General features: G+C 42.2%; 1 protein-coding gene across 7 annotated transcripts in view; it reads left to right on the top strand.

Annotated features, from left to right (window-relative positions):
• The window catches only part of LOC122577582 (RNA-binding protein Musashi homolog Rbp6), a 759888-nt gene that overhangs the window by 489274 nt on the left and 246876 nt on the right, over window positions 1-23738 (top strand). For all 7 annotated transcript variants that reach the window (XM_043748942.1, XM_043748941.1, XM_043748947.1 and 4 more), the window contains one exon: window positions 2519-2560. In XM_043748942.1, coding sequence (XP_043604877.1) covers window positions 2519-2560 — 42 coding nt within the window. The remainder of the gene's footprint in view (window positions 1-2518; window positions 2561-23738) is intronic.

The raw sequence follows: 23738 nt of genomic DNA on the forward strand, positions 1-23738 counted from the left end.
TAGTAAATAGGAACTTGGAACTACAAACGTACGCAGCACTGCAATTCACAGCTCCTACATATGCCTGATTTAACTTAGACACTTCATTGAAACAAGCACTGAATTCTGCAATTTCTCTGTAAATAAGAGTGGTGTGTTCATTACAAGTACAATTATAGAGATCATTAAATTATGCTAATCTGAAATTATTAATCAAATTTAATGCTATCAAGTATTTTGAAGAATTTCATTCTCCAATTAAATTATGTATAGAAATATAGGATATTCTTCCAAGATATGTAACAATGCCTCTATATCTAAATATCTCTATATTTATAGAGACACTTATGAAATATGAGAGGTCTTTTAACACTATAGATTATCCACAAGACATTCATCTTAATTACGGTGATGCGTCGTAACGTCGAAAGGCATTTCACTGAATATATTACTGAAACCGCTGATTATTCGATACCATGGCTGTCTTTGTCGTAACGAATTGAATAGATTCCTCGAGTAAGACGTAGAAAGTAGGTGGATTTCCTGGTAATTCATCCCGATAAATGTTCGTGAAAAATTGAAACCCAAACGATTCGCTACCGAAGCGTGATCATAAATCATCCTTCGGATCGTGCTTCTCTATCGAAGAACCTGTCAGTGCATCCATATTGCTTCTTCTTACGTATATAGATTAAGTTGTCTCGAGTATGAACAAGAAAATACGCGGTACAATTGAAAAAGAAATGTTCGGCAAGTTTTTTGAAGGACAAAAACACATTCAATCTCTTTGGTGGAATCCCTGGAAGCTAAATAAATAGAGGAAATGTTTTCAAGTCTAGGATTCGACCTAGGATTTCAGACGATAAAAAATCTCCTAGCTCTGCTCCCTGAGTCAGAGGAGAAAAACAAAAAAACTGACCCACATTTGGCAATGCGACGAGAAACTCTAATAAAAAGTCGCCGATTCAGCATTTGCCCCGATCGGTCGGAAATTAAATGTTAAATCTATGCCTCCAACTGTCATTGGCGGTATACGTAAGCCACCAAAATGTACGTGAAAAATGCTTTTCTATTTAAACGATGTTCATATTTTCGAAACTGATTACTTAGAGGAAACGTTCGAATTTCATTATAAATATCGAGATTGCAGGGGAATGTATAGTTCTCACGAATTATCATAGATTGAGTATTTTGTACTATAGCTTATAGCACTATTAGTAGTGATTTTAATACATATTCATAAAATTATTGTGGAAATGACAGTGTTCTTGATTCAGCAAGTTAAAAGATGTGAAAGATAATTGCTTGGATTGAATGAATGTTTTGGATTCCCGCAATATCTTCAACCGTTTCCCACGTTAACCCATGAATTCTAAACCTGAAATCCTTCAACTTCTCCAAGCTCGTTCTTCCAAACACCGTTTCAGTTCATTGGCGAATTATTATTCAGCGCGTACTCCTCCTATCGCGTTTACGGTGTGGTGCGTATTCAAAATACGCGATCTTCGAATGACGACGAATCGTCGATCGCCGCTTCGATTTGGTCACGCACTCGAAACACTTTGCGAAAATTTTGGCAGTTGAAGCTCGAAGTTCGCGAATAGCTGGCCTCCCGTACGATGCTTTTACGATCACGTACGATTTCACGTAGGTTCACAGCGTGTAAGTTCGAAGTAAGGTCACGAGGGAAACCGGAACGAACATTGGAGCGGCTCGATTTCGCGGCGAGAATTTACGTCGCGGCTGCACTGGGAATTCCATAGTTTCGCCGGTATCCCCTAACCATCCAAGTGAACCAAAGAGGATGGGCTTTTGCTTTTTAGCCACGTAAGGTGCGGTTACATTCGACCTGGTTGTACGTCTCCAAGGGCGAGCGTAGGAAACTAAGCGGAGGATAGAGTCGAGAAAGCCGAGAGTTCGGTTGCTCCAACTAACCAACGTGCACCTGTACCGGAGATCCTCTATCGCAACTCCTTCGCGGCTCTTTATTCACGGTATTTGTGTGCCCACTTTTTATTACCCGATAATTAATTGTAATAGGAGTTTCAGATGGGAAAACCGCCAGTTCCTCCGTTTCCATTTGCTCCATTTCCTTCGTCGGGAATTCCTCCGTTATTCTCTGTTTACCCATTCCCTTCCGCTGTTATTCTACAACGCCCGTTTCCGTGTTCCGCGATTTCGAACGATCCCTGACAATTTTTTCTTTCATGGTGCGCTTTGTCAAAGAAGCTTTTGCTAATAGTTACTTCGCTTGGTTCGAGAGGTTTCCTTTTGTTTACGTAAGAAAGAATGGGTTTGTTGGTAATTGATATTGTCGATGGAAAGTATACATTTTGATTTTCTGAGAAGAACATAATAAGTCTATTTTTGTTGACTTTTACGATTATGAAGAAAAGGAAAGAATCTTTCAGTTCTTGTAAAGATAGAAAATATGACTTTTTTAGCCTTCGCTTAACTCTATGACATCTACTTGCATCGTATATCAGTATAATTACCAGATAGACAATGCATTAATATATTTCCTTTATCTGCGTTTCAGATCGATCCGAAGGTAGCGTTTCCCAGGAGAACACATCCAAAGGTAAGAAACTTCATCTTTACCGCAAAAGCCCGAAATCCGCGAGATGACAATCGTCGCATTCGCCACAGCCGCGAACTTTACTTCCTTCACGCATGAAAAACTTCTTTGACCGAGAAGTCAGGTGCTAAAAGATAAGCCAGACTGGTGGACAGGAAGTAGCTAAGGGGCAGACGTGAGCTTTGAAGGTCTACTAACGAAAGACGGTGGTAGGAAGGGTGGTAGTAAGGGGTTGCAAAGGCCGAGATAAAGAGGAAGGAACAGAGAGCCAGGCGGATGAAGGAAAGATAGAGAAGGAACGCTACTGAAGAGCGAATAATAAAGCCCTCTCGTTCTCGTAATAAGAGCAATTAGATGTAATTCATTTCATAACCCAGAATTATTTTCTTCCCAGTCTACCGGACTGTTAGTCACGGCCGAAACTCTCGCCGCGAAAGTCTGAATCGTACGGCGGCGGTGAAACGAGGACGGGATGATATCAAAAGGGAAAGAGGCAGAGTGCAACACATTCCAGCACATCCACGCGCGAGCATACACGCGTGCAGATTTCTACACGTACCAGGGTCGACAGAATCGAGCATGTATGCTTGTGTATTCGCATGCGCCTAGGAAAGAACGGGGATGAGAGGAGAAGCGAGAGAAATTTGCGCGGCTTAATAATATAAATGCCAGGCACGCGAATTACCGGCGAGTGACTGAATTGCGCTAATTTTAATTGTACCCTTTTCTCTCCTTCCCTCTACTCTAACCCCTAACAGACACCCTCCGCAACTATCCCCCTTCACCGCCATTCGCTCGATGTCAGTCGAACTCGTTCTAACGTTTCGAGCCGGCCTCTTTTCAACAGGAATCCTCTGACAGCTCGGCGTTCATCGCATCACGACCACATCTTTTTCATTTTTATTATTTTCTTTTCTTCCATTCCTGCCATTTTTTAGCCACCGTCGGTGTTTTTCTTTTCACTTTTCGTTAGAAATAGCACGAACGTGAGCGCTACGTTGCCTTCCAATTTTATTTCAACGTCAAAAGCCGGAAGCGCATAAATTATGACGCGAACGGGAAATCACGATTCAACGCCGTCACCGGTAATCACGTATCCCGTGATATTAACGAGCCGCACGTTCGATCGAACGGATTGCCTCGATGAAAATTTTGTTATTTCTGTTGCGAAGACTCGTCTATGTAACAGCTGCTTCAATTTACGCTATTACACGATAGAAGCGGATAGACGGAATTGGGTTGCACTTCGAAAGGAATTGTTCTACTATTTGAAGACAGCTTATTTGCGAATATAGAGATGATTTTGTGATGTATTTTTTTCTATTTTTAATTTCCGGTGCAATATGAACTAAATTCAATTATTTATAAAAAAATGTTTATTTAATAACGCATATCCACAATACTTTGGAATATACATGCGTACAGCATCATCGTTCGCTTTCGCATTTCCGGACTTCTCTGAACAAATAGTGGAAGTGTTTATTCGACCATTCGCGGAGAGACGCAATCGCGAGAAGGCACGTCAACGGGAGTCGTAAATTCCCGTTACGATTAGATAATCGACGTCACGAAATGATCGATCCCCTTATTTCTATTACGATAATGGGGGTAGTTTTAATGAGCTTGCACTGATTTAACACATATAAATTAATGTTTACTCCAGCAACTTTGTAAAGAAGATATAAATTGATAAGGTATAATTGAGTTTCGATTGATAGCCAAAGTTACAATGTGTAGTAGGCGACGTAAACTTAGATGATGACGGTTCAAAAAATGAATAAAGACTGACTGTCTGTGAAGATGATGCTGCGGAGGAAAGCTTGCGATGGGTGGGTCTAACGCATGGGACCATCGGATTTCTTGATGACAATTTTGGTTAGGAAAGTGAGGGCAGTAGACATTGCTTCTGATTGGATAAAAGAAGGTTGGTGGATTAGGAAGGGTCTTAGCCGCTCTCGATAGAAAGTTGCTAGTGGGAAGTATCATACGTGAGAAAAACTAACTTTCCCGTGTTTTCCCGTAGTAAACAATAAACTTTAGAAACGATTCGGTAAAGAGATGTTTGTTCGGTCTGAAGGACCTTAGCTAGAAAATTCCTGAGATTCATAATAGGTCCTTAAGACTATTGAGGGTACGCAATAAGGATGTGTGGACATCTGGTTGTCATCTTTCCCGTGATGTGTGGCTTGATCTAGGTAGAATGTCGCCAGACGTAACAGAAAGACATTAACTATTTTATCACTAGAACACTATCGCAAGCACACTAGTAATAACACGCAAGCTTGTTCTAAAAAATCAACAGCAGCGTATAAAAGGATGATCAGCTTGGAACGTGGCAGTCTCGACTGATTCGCGTTCAGTGGCGCGTGCATTCGAAATAAAATAGCGACCATTAATCGCGAAATGGGAGTAACATATTTCGCCTGAACGCTTGAGGCAGTTGGAACGGGCGGTGCAATTTTCATAAAATGGCGATGGCTGCACTGGCCTCGACCCCTTCCTAGCCCCACTCTCTCTGTTCCTACGGTTCTCCACGAACCTCGTTCGAAAAAGTAATACGGATGCACGCGCTCCGTTTCGAGTTTCGGGAGCTTTGCCAGCAGTCCTGCTCGGGACCACGCGTACGATACGGCACTGGCATATCTGGCGCGATCCACGCGGCGTTAACTCGACGCTATAATAGACGTCATCGTATAGCCACTCTTAAAGAGCGACTCCCTTTTATTTCAACGTGGAATTGCCAATAGTAGACCGAAGTTGAACGTAAAGCGTAGAAAAATCTTACGTTCTGCGTAACGATAATCCACGCTAGACGGTAGTATCCCCCAGGCCCTTGGAAACCTTAATCCGGAAGCGTAGGTTTACGTCCTTTCATTAAATTAGATTCGAGAACGTTCAATGCTACGTTCGAGTTATGGGCGATGTCTGTAATTGGCCTTTGCTGCTTAACGACGCTGATAAAGATAGTCGCATGGGATACGTCTCGTTTGGAAAAATTGACTGATGGTAGTCGGGACTGTAATCATTGGATAACTGTCAGGGAGACTTGCAAGTTCGATTCATATGACACTGACGTTTCAATTTCAAAAGAAAATTCTAGAAAGGTGTATCTAGTTTCGTGTTAAATGCTTGTAGAGCAAATCTTTTTACGTAATCGAACTAATATTACTAGTGAAATTTTACAAGTTGCTTGCCTAATACATAACAAGTCTGATAAATGTTGAAGGTCACCGCTTTTAAGAAAACTCTACATCTGGTCTTTTTAACTTTCTAAAGCATTGAAGCCATCGACAGCACATAAACAAAAGACTGCGACGAAGGCAGACCATAAACAGTCGACAGGCGACGTTGACTTCAGGGTTTTTCAGTTATAGAGTAACACTGCTAGCGTGCGGATCTGGACCAGCTCATATTATTATTTCAATTTTTGTATTTTTCACTTCCGTATTTCAAATATATTTTTCTACCTTATAATTTATCCACGCGTCTCTTTCATTATACATCTAATAACCTCAACAATAAAAAAATCTATAAGAATTCTCTAAACTATAATTTATAACAATTCTCTATTATTGTTAGTTGCCGAATTATTATACGAAAGTACTCTGGTTTCGTATGAAGACGTTAAGAAATTATTATACCTCATTCCACTAGGTAAACAATATTCTATCTGAAGGTGTAATGAAAATTAGCAATTACAACAGACTAATAGAATATTTCGCATAAAATAATTCATCAGCCTATGAATATTCTATGAACTGCGTACATCGCCTTCATTATGTAAATACTGCCAGCACGTGTAGCAAAGCTTTTCAAACAATTCTATGGCATTTTGGTACGCATAAACTCTTGTTCTTTTGTGGTTCACCGTACCAAGGAGAAGATAGTGACGTTTACTCGAATTGTTGTTCTACCTCACGTTCCGTAACCACTGCTACGATATTATACATATCTAATTCCTTGACGAAAGCAGAAATTTAGCCCGAGAAGTTCGTCAACCCCCAAAACACATGTTAAACCTGATGAACTTTACAGAGAAAATGGCTGCGCCACAAAGTTCATTGAAATGTCACCGACTGTCCCTACACTATAGTCCGTTGTAACAACCTCCTCGAGACCTCGTGCCGGAAGCGCTTTGTTACCGTACTTCCGGGCTAGCGGAAACGGCGCAATGCGCTTCCGACATGACGGAAAAGTAGCAACAGTCATTACAGAGCCCTCCAGGAACGCCTCAGCGTCTTTTTTCTTATCGGTTGTGCTGTTCTTTATATTTCTCCTTTGGCCTACTGTCTACCCCTCTGAATACAGGCAACTCACACGTGAGCAAAGGAGCACAAAAGGATCGTTCTGACAATTCTAATGATATGAAATTGCCATAGGAATTTTTATTTTCATTTGAAATAAATATCATTACATTATAAAAAAATATAGTCATACAAGTAACTGAGTCATTGTAACTAAACAAAATATTTTAGAGCTGTATCGCGCCATATCTCATTAAATAAGTAAAAGTTAAAGTTGAATTTTTCTACATGTATTTCACGTATCGGCGCATCTCGCATTGAAATTATTTATGGTTATGTGAAATGCTTTGGTGGAGTCAAGTTATTTTGAAGTGGAAGGTTTGTGCAATGCAGCAAGTTTCAGGATAAGCTGGTATTAAATTCATGTTGGTAGAGAAGTGTGAGAAGTTAAGTGTGAAATATCTCTCGAATTGTTATTGCCGTGCTTTGTTCGATAAACTTTCGCAAGGATTGTTTATTACATGGAAGAAGTTTGAGGCACCTATCCATGTAACTTTCATCAAGACATCCATTCATGGTTGTAGTTTTCAGTTATCCTATACATGATACGAAATGCAGTTTCATTGCTGCGGGCGAGGATGAGCTGTATATTCCTTTAATTTCCGCAAATTACATAAATTTGATTTGATATCGAACAAACGGTATCAAACAGAACAAACTATAAACCAACCTATCAAACTGTCCATGCGATTCTAAACGCAGCATATAAATGAAACAAATAAATAACAAAAAAAGGTATATCAATATTTCCAAACGTTATTATAGTAACATGAAGACTACAATCACGGCTCGTGACTAGAAAAGCATACGAAAGATTGGCAAGGAATGGCAACAAGCTATCGGTTCGAGCAGTATCGTCATCGACGTTGGTATCCCCTTAAGCAAGGCCAACGTTGCTTCAGGGTAGCAATGGCATCAGCCGCGCCAACATAAATCCACTTGTTACTGAGTAGCGATACGTGCATATAGAGAGGATACAAACGTATACGTGGGACATTATTCAGAGTGACGTTACCTTGAAAACATAGGACCTGAAGTGAGAGGAAGAAGGGAATACCACGGGAAGAGCATAGAGATAGATGTGCAAAAGGATCAAGGTTTGAGAGAATCACGGGAAAAGGGAACAGAGGGAAAGGAAGAATAGGGTGGCGAAGGAAAGACCAAGAAGGGAGAATAGAAGGAAGAAAGAGAGCTATAGCACGTCTCGCGTAACGAGCTGCCGGCTCCCTAGGGTGTTCAGCTCCTCCACGTTCACCCCTCCCGGTTCGTCTCCTCGTCTAGTATCATCTCCACCTCCATGCCTTCGCAAGCATCCACGTACCTTCTTTCAGGGAAGTCGTTTTGTTTTCTTCGTCGAGTGAGCGATACCCAACTAGTCGACTGGTAGTCGTTGCTATTCCCGATGTATCAGCGCCACTCGTTCAACAATCCCCTACTGAAGCGTTTCGGTGAACTTGAAGAGGTTTCGACGTTCCGTTAATCACCGAATATACTTCTCGTTATACATATTAGCTCAGTTTCGGTTACAGCAACCGTATGCAACGAGATACTCGTTAAGGATGATTAGTTACTTTGAAAGATACCAGGTTCTTTGTAGCCAGCGAGGAGAAAGTTCACGATATGAAGTATGTAAACACGTGGCCGTTTCTCGAGCTTCGCTCGAGGCTAAATCTCGAGGCCAAAGCATTAAAGGCTGTAAGGATCGCGAAGGATCACGTGACAGCGGCCAACATCTCCCGGAAGACCAATTTGTGATCCCGAGTAGAGCAAGGACTACGACTACATGTACATCCTTTGGGTACTTTCGTGCTCTCTCTCATTTACTTTCTCGGTGGGTGGGTTAAAAGAGACCTGTTACATTCATCTTTCGGGACTAAATACGCTCCCTGGCAAACTCCCTAGCTGGCATTAGAGCGAAATCCCATGCATTTTATACGCGGTCAGGTCATTCAAAGCGACGGCTCGTTACTTATACCGGGTGTGTACTCTGGAACACCTTCCCCTCCCCGGACAGTTCACCGGTGGCACCCTTGTGGACACAGTCCAACCCCGAGGACCTTCGCAACCTTCCTCTGAAACATCCGGCTCTCTCTTCTTCCGTTTTGCTAGCTAACGTCCACTTTCTCTTCATCGGTTATAGCCTTCAGGCTCTATGTGTAGCAAGATCATAGAAAGGGGGTCGGGGCCGTGAGGACGGGGTATGTTTGCGCGTCGTAAGTGGCATCCAGTGTCTGTACAACGTTCCACGTCCCTGAAGGTTTCTGCAGCCGAAGTTAGGGATCATACGCGCCATCCGGTGACAGGTGCCGTAGGATCCGAGTGCATTTATGGCCAAGCAACTCGGCGGGATGAGCGAAGGTAACGGGTGAGAGGCTGTGAGGTGCAATGTTATCGTTTGCTAGAAAAAAAACCAAGCTCTAGAACGAGAAGTAAAGGTGGTAGTAAAGCCGATACTTTGTATCGTTACACGTCGTGAATGGTGTCGTTTGAGTTTCGCCCGGGAACTCATTCAACCTGACAAAAGTTTGTCAAAAATTGTCCGTCAGCACATATTTGTTGAACGAGAACAACGTACTTTATCTCGTAACTGGAGAAAGGCTTCAAGTCTAGGAAGCAATTTTTTCCGAAAGATAGGATAAGTTTTATTTTGAATGAATTTCCTGGTCTGATGATAGACATTTAACAGGGTCACTAACTCATCATATTCTAGAGATATGAAAAGTTCGGTATCTCGAGTTTTCAAAAGGTACGAACCGATAATCTCTCTTTTATCCCGGTCTATTCTGTCTGGAGGGTCGATCGTTTCGAGGCTCCAGATTGAAATTCGTAGCTCGACCGAGCGCAAAGCACTTTAATGCGCCCTCTCCCCCTCCTTGCCTCTTCTCTTCTTTTCTTCCTATCATGCGGATTTCGAGGTGATCAATTTTATTGCCCTACTCCCCGCTGTTCCTTTTCCGCGACTTATACAATCGGCCCTGGAAAACATCCGGATCTAACTCTACCGCTTCCGATCCAACCGTGTCTTTTAGAACCAATTGGTACGAAATAACATCGCGCATTCTTCGCACAAAGTGTTCTACTAAATGAAGTGCATCGAGATAGATCCATTCCTTCAGCAATGTTAATTCTTTCACCTATTGTACGCTTTAATTGGTATTTGACAAAGTGAAGCCGAAAGTTTTAGTGAATCGTTAATATCTCAATTCCTCTACATTTATTTTTTCAAAATTTCATCCAACATCTCGCTAAATAAGCTAACACAATCTTCCAAACTGCAGTCAGACTAGGGAAAAGACGATGTATCAAGCCCTCATTCACACCATTAAATGTTATTGCGTTATCGCTTGATTAACTGTTTCCTAAAATATCGCATAAAACGACGAAGCGGATATCCCAAGGGCGGCGCGTGTTGGATGAACCCACTGTCCCCAGGACAACCGAATAAATCGTCGAGTTAATCTTTGACAGAACTTTCTAAACCGTGACGCGACAGCGAGGTAGGGTATCGTTTGACCGTGGATCGCGGCATGGCTGCCACCTGTCGCTAACGACAGTAGTTTCTCGGCCAGTGGAAGACGGAAGCCTCAGATATGTTGTGTCGCATTGAGATAAGCTAAGCTCTCCCGTGATGGAGCAGGCCGTAAACTCGGGGAGCCACGCCATGATGCCACCGAAATGGCTGCTAGATAATGTATAGGTATACGTGATGTGCACCAACCCCTCCTCCATCCTCTGCTCAACTCCAAACACATGCACACGTAAGTATACGTGGGGGTGGCAAGCGCACATACCACTTTTACGCTGCCCTCGCCGCCTCCGTGTGATCGTTCCCGTTGTATCACGGCTGCTCGCGCGTACACGTAACTCCCGCTTCCTGGCTGAAGAGAACCAGCTATTTTCGGAGCGACACTCCACTCCACGGAAACAACCAGCTATCTACCTGTGGTTTCGGGAAACGAACTGCCAACTGGGAGGTGCTTGTCCTCGTAATTTCTAGCGTTGTTCCTGTTTTTGTTTCGCAGTCATTAAAGTCTTATCAAAACCTTTATTATAGGTTCCAGTTGAGACACGCGACGGTCCTATTTCAAGCGTGATTTGCGTGTGATAAATAGGACTGTTGATAATATAAGCTTCGAAAAAGAGGGAAAGGGATAAGTTCTATGTAATGATTTAACGCACGTGAGAGCAGATTGATAGAATATTAAATATATTTACTTCTTGTATCGACAGAGTTTTCCTTCATTTAAAAAAGTAGCGATTTTTAATATGTAGAAAAAATTATCAAACATTGGTCATAGTTTACTGTGCAATGTCTTTTTCCCAAATTCTTAAACGCTTTTTACGTTAAATCATATCTTTCGTGTACAGCAAATTCGCATCATTTCCACAGAGGGCAGTCCATTAGCATCAACGTCGGATAGTCGTCGGAATCCAAAAGTAGCCTACGTTGGGGAAATCGTTTTCCACCGAGCGTAATTGCAACTTTATTAGAATGTTCGATTCCCCGGCCGCAACTTTCTCGACGCTTCGACGCTCTGACGTCGATGATTTACGATCAGCCGCGACATGAATTTCTCGAAGCATCTCGCTGAAACCTCATAACAACTTACAACATTTTTGCAAACTACCATTCAGTGGAATGCAAATTCTCCGCTCGATCACGCGTAAGACATTCGAGGCTGCTTCGTTCGACCCGTTTTTGTTAGAGATTTTTAAACCGACCACCTGAAATAGATCACGTCTCCGTGCATAGGCAACGTTCTGCGAAGAAAACAAATTACAGCCCGTTTAATAGACACCTCATGAATATTCAAAAAGTTCGCCGTTGTACCTGTTGAACGCCCACAGCCTTCGCACTTATTTATTCCCTTATTCTTTCAAGCCTTCCACTTGGTTCCCTCGTTGTGATTGTATCGTTGTTTGCCGTCGTCGCTGGTCGATTCTCGTCAATCCTTGTCCATTTACCCTTATCGTTATACGCGTCATAAATATCTAGAAAGGTAAATGAGGCCAAAACGTGGGTCTGCTGGTCTAATATACTTAATAGCCGGAGTTTTTAATGACGACTCAGCAATGATAGCAGGATGGTGGGTGGACGGGGGTGCATCGTGAACGAAGCTTGAAACAATGTGACAGCATACAGGTTCACCGGCGCACCGTCTCGCTCGCACGCTTCATCCGAGCTCGACGGACTCAAAAAGCTTTTCATTTTTTGCCTAGCGCGCTTTTTATCATCGCATTGAATCGACGTGTAGAGAGAAAGCGTATGGAGGAAGCGGAACGGAATGGAGTGTGTGCGTGTACCTCTCTGTCCTTTCGTCGACTTCCAGCTGCGCCAGAGTTTTTCTCCTATCCCAGCTACCATCCCCCTTTCCTCTGCACAACCCTCTTTGGCGTCATCTCTGTCGCTCTATGCGTTACCTACGCGTGTCTCAACGTTGCATCATGGTGAATGGGTCTGGTAATTGCACGCTTAATATTTCAGGGCTTTCTCCGTGTAAGCATGTAAAAAAGTCCGCGATTTAGCCCTGTGAAGCGAGCCAGTCGCTGCCCCTTCTCGTCTCGCTTCCTATTCCTTCTTTTCATCACGATATCTTTCTTTCTTCGCTGGTGTTTGCGATTCACTGACGAAAGTAGCAAAGCGGAAACTCGTTCCTCTCGCGAGCGAGTGAAGCGAGCTGACAAGCTGATGCAAGCGCCCACGAGCGCGCGCGCGTCCGCTGTCGCCTTTATCCTGTCGGTCTCTTCAGCCTTACCTCCCCTTTGCCGGGTTCTCCCGTCCGTTTCCTCTTAGCCAGAAAGCTAAACTTCGGCTGCCGGACAATTTTTCGCGAGCCGACTCGTCGTCGTTAAAGAAAATAAAAGGACGAAGGAGTACAGCACAGAATTTCAAATAGAAACATCGTGGTAAAACCGTATAAGAGTAATTTATAGCTGTTGTTTGTCCGAATATATACGAATTAATATAGAATTATACTCACGTATCATGTTACATACAAAACAGTTAGGGTGGGATAATTGACCACGTTTAATTTTATCGCAACTTAAGCGCATACGTCCGCTAAGGTTACTGGGAAGTACCGCGTAACGGTTCTTGCTATCGAGGCAGAACGATTGCTCGAATTAGAAAGCGTACGGAGTTTCCGTCGCTCCGATAAGGGACAAAGGGTGTCCTAATGCTAGTCTCCCGACAAAGCGCCATTTCGAGTTCTCTCCTCCGCGGTCGGATCGTACGACAAAGGCCGCCGCAATCTCAATCACAAATTGACAATAAAAAATGTTCAATTAACCCGAGGAACTCGGTGGATAGAATCGACTCGAATTGACTCGGCTTGGCCCGTACTATCAGACATCTTTTCACCGCAATGAGGGATCCAAGAAGAAAAGAGAAGAAGCTGAGAGAGGGCGAAGAAGGTGTCTACGAAAGAAGGAGGAAAGAAAGAGAGATAGAGAGAGGTAAAACGGGAGCTCGCGTGAAGTTGGAAGCAATCGAGAAGGTTTAATCCCACTCAATTGCGTTCCTTGCCCGGTAACTTCAGTTCTTCGCCGCCCTCTTCACCCTCACGTTTCATCCCCTGCCTTCAGCGAGCCACTTTTCCCTTTTGCTACAGCAAACGACGACCGAACGTGTATCTGTATGTGTATATATGTGCGAGTATGCGTGTAGACGTGTGTAGATACGCATGCAGTTGGAGGAGTACGATTGTGGATGTGTAAAAGAGTCCTTCTTTTGTTCGCCCGCTATCTTCGTGCATTCCCGTAGTGGTCGTATAGAATCTTGAATCTGAGTGCAAGACACACGCACGCACACACCTATAATCATCTCTCGACGATCACAATGGGTGTTGTCTAGGTTGCCGGTTGTCGGGGTTACATTGGTATTGGTGCGCGGTGGTGATGTTCAAGCCTGAGGAGGAGGTGAGACCGCCTCGTAAATATTCTACGGCCAATTTCCCGTTGTACGCGAATACAACGGGTTCCCCTGGCCGAACGAATCGCAAGCAGAGGCTACAAAAAGTCGAGATACCGTCGAAGATATTTTTCACCTCGACCCCTTACCGAACTCGGGGATTTCCGTCTCTCTATTGTCGATGAATTCCTGCGGGTTCTTCGAGACTTTTCTGTATATCTTTCTTTCTTTCTCTTTTTCGTTTTTATTCGGGACTCTGCTCGAAATCGAATTCACCAGTCGGGAATCGGGCAAAAGTGGTTGAAAAAATTACAAGGACAAAACGGAGTCGCGTGAGAAGTTACCCTCAGAAAGGTTGAGAGAGCACCGTTTCGTCCGTGAATACTAATTTTCGAGCAGTTACACAGAATTTCTTGACGCTTCGCACGCGGCCTGTTTCCACCTGCTGCACGCCCTTTTAATGGCTCCACGTTAAACCTAGTTTCCCTGCACATGTTACCACTATATAATTTAGTTAAAATATGCATGCGGTCTGATTCGGATACGAGGACACCCTCTAACAGATCGATCGAACGACTTGGCTCAATTAGGAGCTTTACGTGTTTCAGCATTTTTCTTCAATATCCTGTTCAATATTTACACCTTGATTCTATGTCGTACTTTTGTGAAAGATTAATTTCTACTTTCTACACTAATAACTTTTATGTTACGACCCTTCTATATTATTACACATTAAAACTTCGTTATTTATTAACAAAACAAACCACTAAATGTGACAAAATTCTTTGACAAAGGCACAAAGAAGGATTAAATCATTGTTGACAAAAGCCCTTTTAAAATAGAATTACACTCGATGAAGGTGTCTCATTGCGAACCAGTGGAAGTAGTTGTTCGTCCACGGAGAATTGAAATTCCTGGGCGCACGGGACGGGCGAATTAATCGCAAACGAATTTATCTTCGACGCTCCGGGTTAAACTAAAACGCCCAGATATTACGGGGAAGTAAGCTCGTTAGAGGGTTTACAGCATCACCGGTGCCTCGACCGAGACCTCATCCCTCCTGTATTTCTCGCGTAGGTGGTAGTAGCTTGCGGTCTGGTAACCGCAGTCTCTACTGCGCTGTCGGTTGCGGATACCTCGGCCTCGTGTGCAACCTCGCGTCTGTTTTGTGCAAAGGGCTTTCAAAAACCGCGGCTGCCGAACCGTACCGACTCCCCAAGAACAGACGCCAGCGGTACGACGTGCCAGAGACCCCTCTCTCTAAAGCACCATCGAATACACTTTGACGGGCGCGCGCTTTCGATTAAGCTTGAAATCTACTCTTCCAGCCACCCTCCCGCGCTAATCTCGACAGTGATTTTATGGGAACCGCTTCCTCAAATTTAAGACCGTTGCTGTCCTTCAGTATCATGCACAGTTCTAATATCGTATGGAATTTCGATAATGAAAGTTTGTTTAACTATGACGAGACGTCAAACGATTGACTCGATTGTTGGGAACTGGATGAATGCTTGATTATAGGTAAACAGATTTTTTTATGTCATGTATCTATTTTGTTAATAATGATACATTACTATTGCTTAATATTTTTTAAGGAAGTATTATGTTGCACGAAACTCGTGTTTTCCTTGTTTAAACAGCAATTGCAATACATAATAAGCGCCTAGAACGTTGCGTGACGAATTTTGTTACTCTTTCTTATAAGCAATAATTCAATTGTTACCATGATATTTTTGCATACTAGGTTATAAATTGTGTTCTCGCAAAGACACGAATAGTATATTTGCAATTTTCAACTTACTTCGTGTGCGCTTAGATTGCACAGCCTAATTTATATATTATATACATTATACATCGATAATTTAAATTTACACAAATGCAAATTGTTATCTGTGTAACATATAGTTTACCAAAATAGATAAGAATGACATTAAGAGGATTGGAAACGAGTATCGCGATGAATTTCTTATATTACTATTGCGATCGAAATTCGTTCGATATCGTTCGATTAGGAGCGTGTGATTCGAACATCGTGAAAATATTGAAACTTCCGGAATTGAATTGGGGCTCATAGGCCATGTATTTGATCATCCGGCAGCGCGAGTATTCGAGCACCTTCACCGGCAATCCCTTTTCGCTGCTTGCCCCGTCTAATCAGTAATTAGAATCTGTGGATATACGTGCGTCTATCCCTTCGTGGCAGTCCTTCCGCACCGCGTGCAGCACGCCTCCCGGTAGACCCTCTTCTAGACTGCTGATTAATATTAACCACGTTAGTCGTGCTGTTGTGATTAATATGACGTATCGATCGACGTTATCTAAGTGAATAATTAATTCGAGATTGTACATGCAGTCGGCGCGCGCGTATAGTCGTTACGCAAGCGGCACGTTTCCGTATCGTCTTGAATGCACGTGTGTCCGCTTGACACACACAGTAATTCGGATTCACTATAGCCCTTGTAATTTCAATGCAATTATTAGCGCAACAAGATGCTATTGTGTGTGAACAATCGAGTTTTCTCTGATTGCGCAACGTTCGTCTCAAAGATATTCAAATAATTCTTATAGCTTCTGGAAAAATTTATCTATATATGTTCACCTTCGCATTCATAGATTTTCTAAATAAATGTTAACTATATTAACGAGAAACAATTACAATAGAATTTAACATTGCTGTGATCCTCAAATTTCTATATTTCAATCTGAGTGTCATTTTAATCAATAAAAAAGACTTGTACTATTTTGAAAGGAAGTTTAGCATAAAATTGAGATGAGAGGAGAGAAACAACAAGATGAAATATATAATATATTTCCACTATAGAAACTTCAATTTAAAAAATACAATCATGTTTAACATTTAGGAATATTCTCTCAAATATATCAGAAGTACCTCTAAAAACCATTTTCCATTTTTTTATCTAAACGTTTTACAACAGTACAATAATCTCTGTCGTTTAATCAACGCTATTGAGTTTAATTAGCTAAGAAATCACGAGAAGTAAGCTGGATCGAGCAACAAATCACGGCGAAAACGTAGGTCGGCGGTACTTAACGCAGCTTGAGATCCAATTTCCGGAGATGGGATTAGAAAATACTCGCGCTGATGTTCTCAAACGGACGATTCGTTTAGAGTAACGAGCGTCAGCCATGCGTAAAGCAGGGACGTTCGTCGAGCGAGGGCGATCGGTCGCGAAGCTTTCGAGGAATGACTATTATGCCCGCGGTGGCTCGTACGGCCTCGACTAACCTGAGGGCCCGTTAAAACACGTGTTTTCTCGTCGGCATAATGGCGGCAATAATTCCTTCGCCGAGAAATAAATTCTTCAATAATAATTCTTCTCCTTGCGCCGCCGTATGTAGCTAACGTACCTAACTGGCCTCGATTTATCATTTCCACGTTCGCGCTTCGAATGCCCCACCCTTACGTCTTCCGCCTTCCGGTTTCCCTTCGCTGGTGGATGTGCCTCGACTGCACGTGTGATTTAAGTGGGAACGTTCCTTCATTCTTTCATTGGTTATTTGGACATTTAAATGTAGAATTTGAATACTCTACGGGGAGGTTTTTGCGAAAGGCTAAGAAATATTTTTTAGATTAAACTCGGAATTTCTACCATTTCTCCTTCTTTGTTGAATGAAATAGAGGTAGCAGCCTAAGTAGTTTTAGTGATTGGAAAAATTCTGCTACAGTTTATTTTCCTTTTTATTATAGTATTTTATATTAACCCTCATCCATCTTTGATAATTGTAAGAAAACGAGGTATAGCGTTAGGCAGGCGTACCGAATAAAAGTTCGGGAAAAGAGTTGGCAGATAAATGCATTTTTTTACATTAAACAACAAATGATAAATTATTTTGAGAAGCGGAATAATGCTGCTATCGATCCGAAACGCGAGTCAACTAAATAACAGTTAACAACAATTTTGTAAAAATATTCTCGCGGTTTATTGTATAATATTCGATACAAAAGAAACCATGCTACCTGATCAAGAACAAAAAGAAAGAATAGCGGAGACTCGTCAGATAAGAAGGAATCGTTGATTTATGGGCAGCCAATCTATAATTTGCAAGTCAAATGCATGAATAAAACAACGTGGAGCGGTATCGATGAAACACGAGCGTCCGAATATGAAAAAATGATCGATGGCTCGTCAAAATTTCGCCGTTGTACGCGGTACATAGATTCCGGGACACCCCGTCGCGCCACGAATTGCCATCCCGTTCTATTTCGTTTCGTTCACGCCGGCTCCCGCTTCCCGTTTCGCCCCTCGCGTCATCTCTCTTGCCGACGAATTAAGCTGCTTTATAAAAATGTAAAAGGATTCAGAAGCGTGCCGTTTTCGAGGCAGGAGAACGGTAAGCCTGGATGCGAACGAGCCGGAGAAAGAAATAAGGATGAACCATAGGGGAAAGGAGATGGAAACGGGGTCTTGACTAGGTACTCGCGGAGCTGAGGAATCGCAAATGCGATTGGGAGCTTCATTGTTTCTAGGGGAAGAAGAAAGAAATCGTGAGACTTTGACCTCAGAAGGCAGTTTAAAGTCGGTGAATGCTCGAAAGAGAAACGTTTTCGCCAAAGGATCGTGATATTTTCTAGAAATTTTATAGCTTCAAACGTCGAAATTTTTCCATTAATGAACATTTAATTATGAAATACAGATTTGCCTGATTGATCGTCTTGCTGATGCGTATCGTGATAGATGAGTTCAATAGGAGGTATGATTAGAGTTTTCCTTCCGGGTAACGATGTAATATGTAGATCCGATGAGGAACGACGTTTTGTAATAGAGTAGGGTGAGTTAAATAGTAGATAGCTTACGAGGTATTAGAAACTGCAAAGAGACCAAGGCTGTAACTTCTACCTTGCAAACATGAGCTCGTTAACCCAATTTCACTACAAAATTCAGAGTAAACTACCCTCAATTGGGAATATTTCGTATGTTACTATATTATAAATAATTTTCATGAAATTTACAGTTTCTTGTACATAGGTTAACAATATTTCTACTTTAACGATTGAGTTCATTTTGGTTGTTCTTAACGTCAATAAATAAAATCGTAATACAAAAATCTTCAACATATAAATCATTTAAATTATTTGGAGATATAATAATTTATTTCATAAATGCTGTCTCACACCTAACGATAAATTGAACTTATTCAACGACTTTGCCGTTTTTCTTCAACAAGATTAATTCCCCTTTGAGGTACATACATCTCTTCTACATAAATAAAACAAGCTGTTTACTACATTGGCCGTAAGCACGAAACACACGAGTGGGGAAGCACGACTGGATTGCCATCCACTCACTCCAGTCAGGGACGATACTCGAAGAAAGAAACCAGTCGGTTTGTAATTCCCGATTGAATCGTGACGTCGTACGAATGTCATTACCTCCTTATACATTAGAAATACTGCTCATTCCGACGTATACGTATCGCAGAAAAAAACATACCCTTCCGGGTCCCGGTTCGCCGGTAGCGGAATCCACATTACGTATTCATTCGTGATTTCCTTCGGACTGTAGGGTGGTTGGAAGTCGAGGCACAAATGCACAAAGTAAGATTCCGATCTCGAGGCATTAATTGAGCGGAGCTCTGTATTTCCCTGTGGGCCACGTAGACAGAGGTGCCTTCCGCTACCAATCTCCAGCAGTTTCGGTTTCAGACCGATAGAAATGGAAAGAGGAAAGGGGGCGGCGAATGTGGCTTCGAGCGGATCACACTGGGGGCAAAGGGGCGGGGAAAGGGGGAGTTAAAGTTGCATGCAGGGTGTAATATGGCGTAGGCACGGTCTACGACGGGGGCCAAGGGATGGAGGAACGAATACGGGATAATAGAATGTGCATGTAATAACCAAAGGAAATATACACTGTACAGTCTCCGAGAAGAAGGAAGGAAGAGAAAAGAAAAAGGAAGGAATAACGGAACGAAGGCAACGGAAGGGAAAAGAAATTTCTCTCTTACCTCCGTGTTCCTTACAGTTTCATCGCCTTACCTTTTTCTTCTTCTTCTTCTTCTTCTTCTTCTTCTTCTTCTTCCTCCTCTCTATTTCAGCACGCAAACGTACGTCCGCGCGGATTTTCGAGGAGTTTGTTTGCAGGAATACGTTTACCTTTGCTTTATTTCGGGGTAGACGCACGTCCGACGAATTGTAACGAGATTCTTTGTACCTCGAGAAACGTGCACGTTAGTTGCCGTAAGACGTAACATCTCAAAGTAACCTCGGTAGTTGGAAAGTTTTCGAAACTTGTTAAGGAAATCGATGACATTTTCTGGTGGATTTATAAGGATTGTTTCTAGAACTTCATACTTGTTTTAGACTTTTGTCTAGTTATGGTAGGCGGGAATAGAAGCATAAATTTTCAGAAAAATTAAACGTTCCGTGAGAATCTCTTTAATCCGTACGTTCTTCGAGATTCAAATTATTTCACGACGACAAGACCAGTGATACAACGAGTAGTCGTGCCTCGACAAGACCGCTGGTCTAATTGAATCGGTAACGTTTGACCGAATAATGCTGAGCAACGTCCAAATCCGTTTGCTCCACGGTGTCGACTACAGAAGCTGGGACACATTTTGTCTGTGGGATACCGCAATTAACTGTCTGGGATTTCGCATGTACTCGCACGACAAGGACAGCTCATGTGAAACGTCAGCTGCGTTTCCGGACACTTCTCGCCGTCACGTCACAGTCAAAATCCCAGAGAGCCGAAGATCTATAGCTCACCAATTTTCTCTAGAAAAGACTTTTTTCGATAAGATAAGTTGAGGACAAAGTTCAAGAGAACAAAGATAAAGAGAATAGCTAGCTTTAGGAAAGGTAAATGCTTTCGATGACGAAAGGACAGTTCGTCGTGTAAACGATTCTGTGGGCAAGTCAGACCGATAAAGTCGGGATTATCATGGGTGACGAGTTGGTCATCGTGCTGGCTTGTGTTATATTATATTAAAGTAGTAAACCGGATAATAAAACGAGTCACGCTTCTTCGTATTCGTAGCCTTTAGATCGTAGGTTTTATGACTATACGTACGACATGTTATATTGCACACTTACAGTCGCCCTCCGTCGATCATAACCGAGCACATCAGTCACACATACACTATTTTTTCTTTTTTTCTCCTCCGATCGTGGCTAGAAAGCGGTACTGCGATCTGAAGTCGTGAAAATCCGTCGGAAGCTCGTTTCTGATAAGCTTGTTATAAGGCTGATACGTTTGTTAGAGTTCATAGGAAGATAATGGGGTGAACCAGAGGCCTGATGTTTTCCAACGAATGGGTCGCGAACAATTATTTTTTGTATCGACTTCGAAAAAAGAGGCAAGGTATCTCAATTCGATGAGTATATCTTTTTTCTTTCTCTTTTGTGTGTTCACCGATTTCTCCGAAACGGCTTCTCCAGCTGGGATGATTCCTGTTACACTTTGTAAGGCATATTTCCCCGTTGGTCTCGTTACAAAGTTTTTGGATTTGTTTATCGTAAACTATCTTTTTTCAAAAATCTAATTGATGTTAGATAAAGAGAAATATTACGAGTCAGGGAATCAGAAATGAACATAAGAGCACGATTGAATTTCGAGTGTATAAGAATCGAATATTTACTTGCATTAAGGGACGAAAACGAAAACGTACTGTTAGCCTTGATTTTAAGTAGATCTGACTGAATATGTCTTTTAACATTATTTATGAATCAAACTATCTTAAAACTTAATTTTTCATGCGATCGAAGAGAGATAACGAATGAACGTTCCTAGAATACAATTAAAAGACTGAGCTTTTTGCTTAAACAAAATGTTATCAAACTGAGATTTGACTTTTGGCCTGAAACGAGGAAAAGTAACAAAAATTTTGGGGAAGGTATGAATTTAGCTCATGTTCGTCATTCCGTGGACCGGTATACAAGCGATCAACGTTTAAAAGGAAACACGATATATAAGGATAGAATCGTTGGTGTATCAGTGCGAAAGGCTTCCCCTAGCGAAATGCACAGATTGGTTTCGATGTTGATTGAAGTGTAACGCAGATAACTCGAATTGTGGCCAGTGAAGCGCAGAATGCACTTGCACGGATAGAGAGATTAGCAGAGGGCGTAATGGAGTTCCGGGAACTCAAAAACGATCACGCTTCGTTGAAGCATCCGTCACCAGCCAGCCCAGGGCAGTTCCATTGGTCACGTGCTCGTGTAATTCCTGATATAACGTCGTACGTGATTCATATCGGGACACGGTAGTCTCGTCTTTGTTTACATAATGCGACCATTCCTGGAGTCCAGCCAACTGTGTCCGTCCACGATAATCGTCACACTGAATTTAGTCAAAACGGTGTTGCTTGATAAGAACGGGAAGATGAATCAACATCAGACTGAAGTAGGACGTGGTTTGTTCTAAAATTCAATGACATGAGATAAATTCCTCGACGTTAAGATATTTTCAAGCGCTAACTATTTGTGGGTTTCTTTTCCTTGTTTCGTTATTTCTTCATATGTTAAGGTGACTAAAGACCTGTTTGTTTGATTAGATATATGCCGGCTTTGAAAGATTTATCGTAGAATGTATTACTCGTATTGAAACCACGGAAATTGGAGTTATCAAGTTGGGCCGGCACCATTGATCAGATAAATTGCCTAATTGTACTGTACTAAAATATTCAGGGACAGAAATGACATAATTAAACAAAAATTCCAAACTAATCCCAATTTACGTCATATTGACATCTGCAATAATATCTCTCATCCTTAATACATGGTTCCAAAGCGCCAAAAATCACTTCCATATGAATCCAGTGTTCATACATTCGCAACAATTCGACGGAAAAATGAAGTAATTAAAGGCAGCGCGGTTTCAAGGGACTCGAAACGGATGACGAGATGAAACGGCTCGCAGACAGCGGAGGCGAGTGCAAGTGGAAGATTCCTACGACATATACATCGCGCAGTGTTATGGCAATCTAAGTTGGCATGTTTAGTCAGCTCGAATAAGGCGCGCCCGTAGCGAGTCTGATAGCTGGCTGAGTCAACATTCACGTATTTGCCGTGGCATCGCAGCGAAGCCATCCAGACGAAGCCCAGTTTGGCGAACCAAGGGTGAAGGAAGGAATGCCTCGTGCCCCGCACAATTTGATGCAAGATATTGCTTTGGAATGCAACTACCTTACCCTTTACCGCCCCGACTGTTACCGATGTTTACCCTACTTGCTTGATGATAGACATATGGAACACTTGCACTTGCGTTTCCTAAGCAACTCGCTTGGCCTATACTATAAGTTTCTCGCATTCGAGCTTTTAGAAAAAGTGAAATATTGGAAATTTGCTGTAAATACACTTTATAGTAGCTAAAAGATCAATTTAGCAGTCGGTATCGAAGCTGGTTCTGAAACTAATGCTTTTTGGAAAGATCGACGCATATTTTTCTTTAGTACAGTTTGTTGGTCTTATAAAGATGGGGAATCTTTGAGTTTTTATTTCGCTCGTGCAGTAACTTTCGAAAGATTTCTAGGAGCGTACGGTTATTCAGGCATTCTGTCAGCCAAATTTTTCTCGTTCGTCTTCCAGTCAGTAGTCGTGAAGAACAATTCGAAAGTAGGAAATGGGTTTGTTCCAAAATGAGTCAATTTCCATGGGCGACGGGCACACATCTTTCCTCTTTAAACTACGAGAAAGCTTTCGTTACGTTGCAAATCTTCGTTTTCAAGACTGAAATCTCCATTTTCAATTTGCACATCGGTTAAAAGTTAGACGCTCCAAGTATCTATCATTTAAGGGAGCGGAAACGGGAACTTTCGATCGTGATTATTGCGTTACTTCTTCGGAACTTGCAAAGAATTCAATATCGTAGATGCATCTTGTCCGCTGGACCTGTTTACTCTTTGGACTCACTTTTCAAGTTTCGGACGAAATGCTAACGAACGCCTGAGTAAGTTTCATATAATTCTACTTAAACAAGTACAAAGATGATACATATGTATGCACGCG

This window comes from Bombus pyrosoma, linkage group LG2 (genome assembly GCF_014825855.1).
Source record: "Bombus pyrosoma isolate SC7728 linkage group LG2, ASM1482585v1, whole genome shotgun sequence".
Taxonomy (NCBI): domain Eukaryota; kingdom Metazoa; phylum Arthropoda; class Insecta; order Hymenoptera; family Apidae; genus Bombus; species Bombus pyrosoma.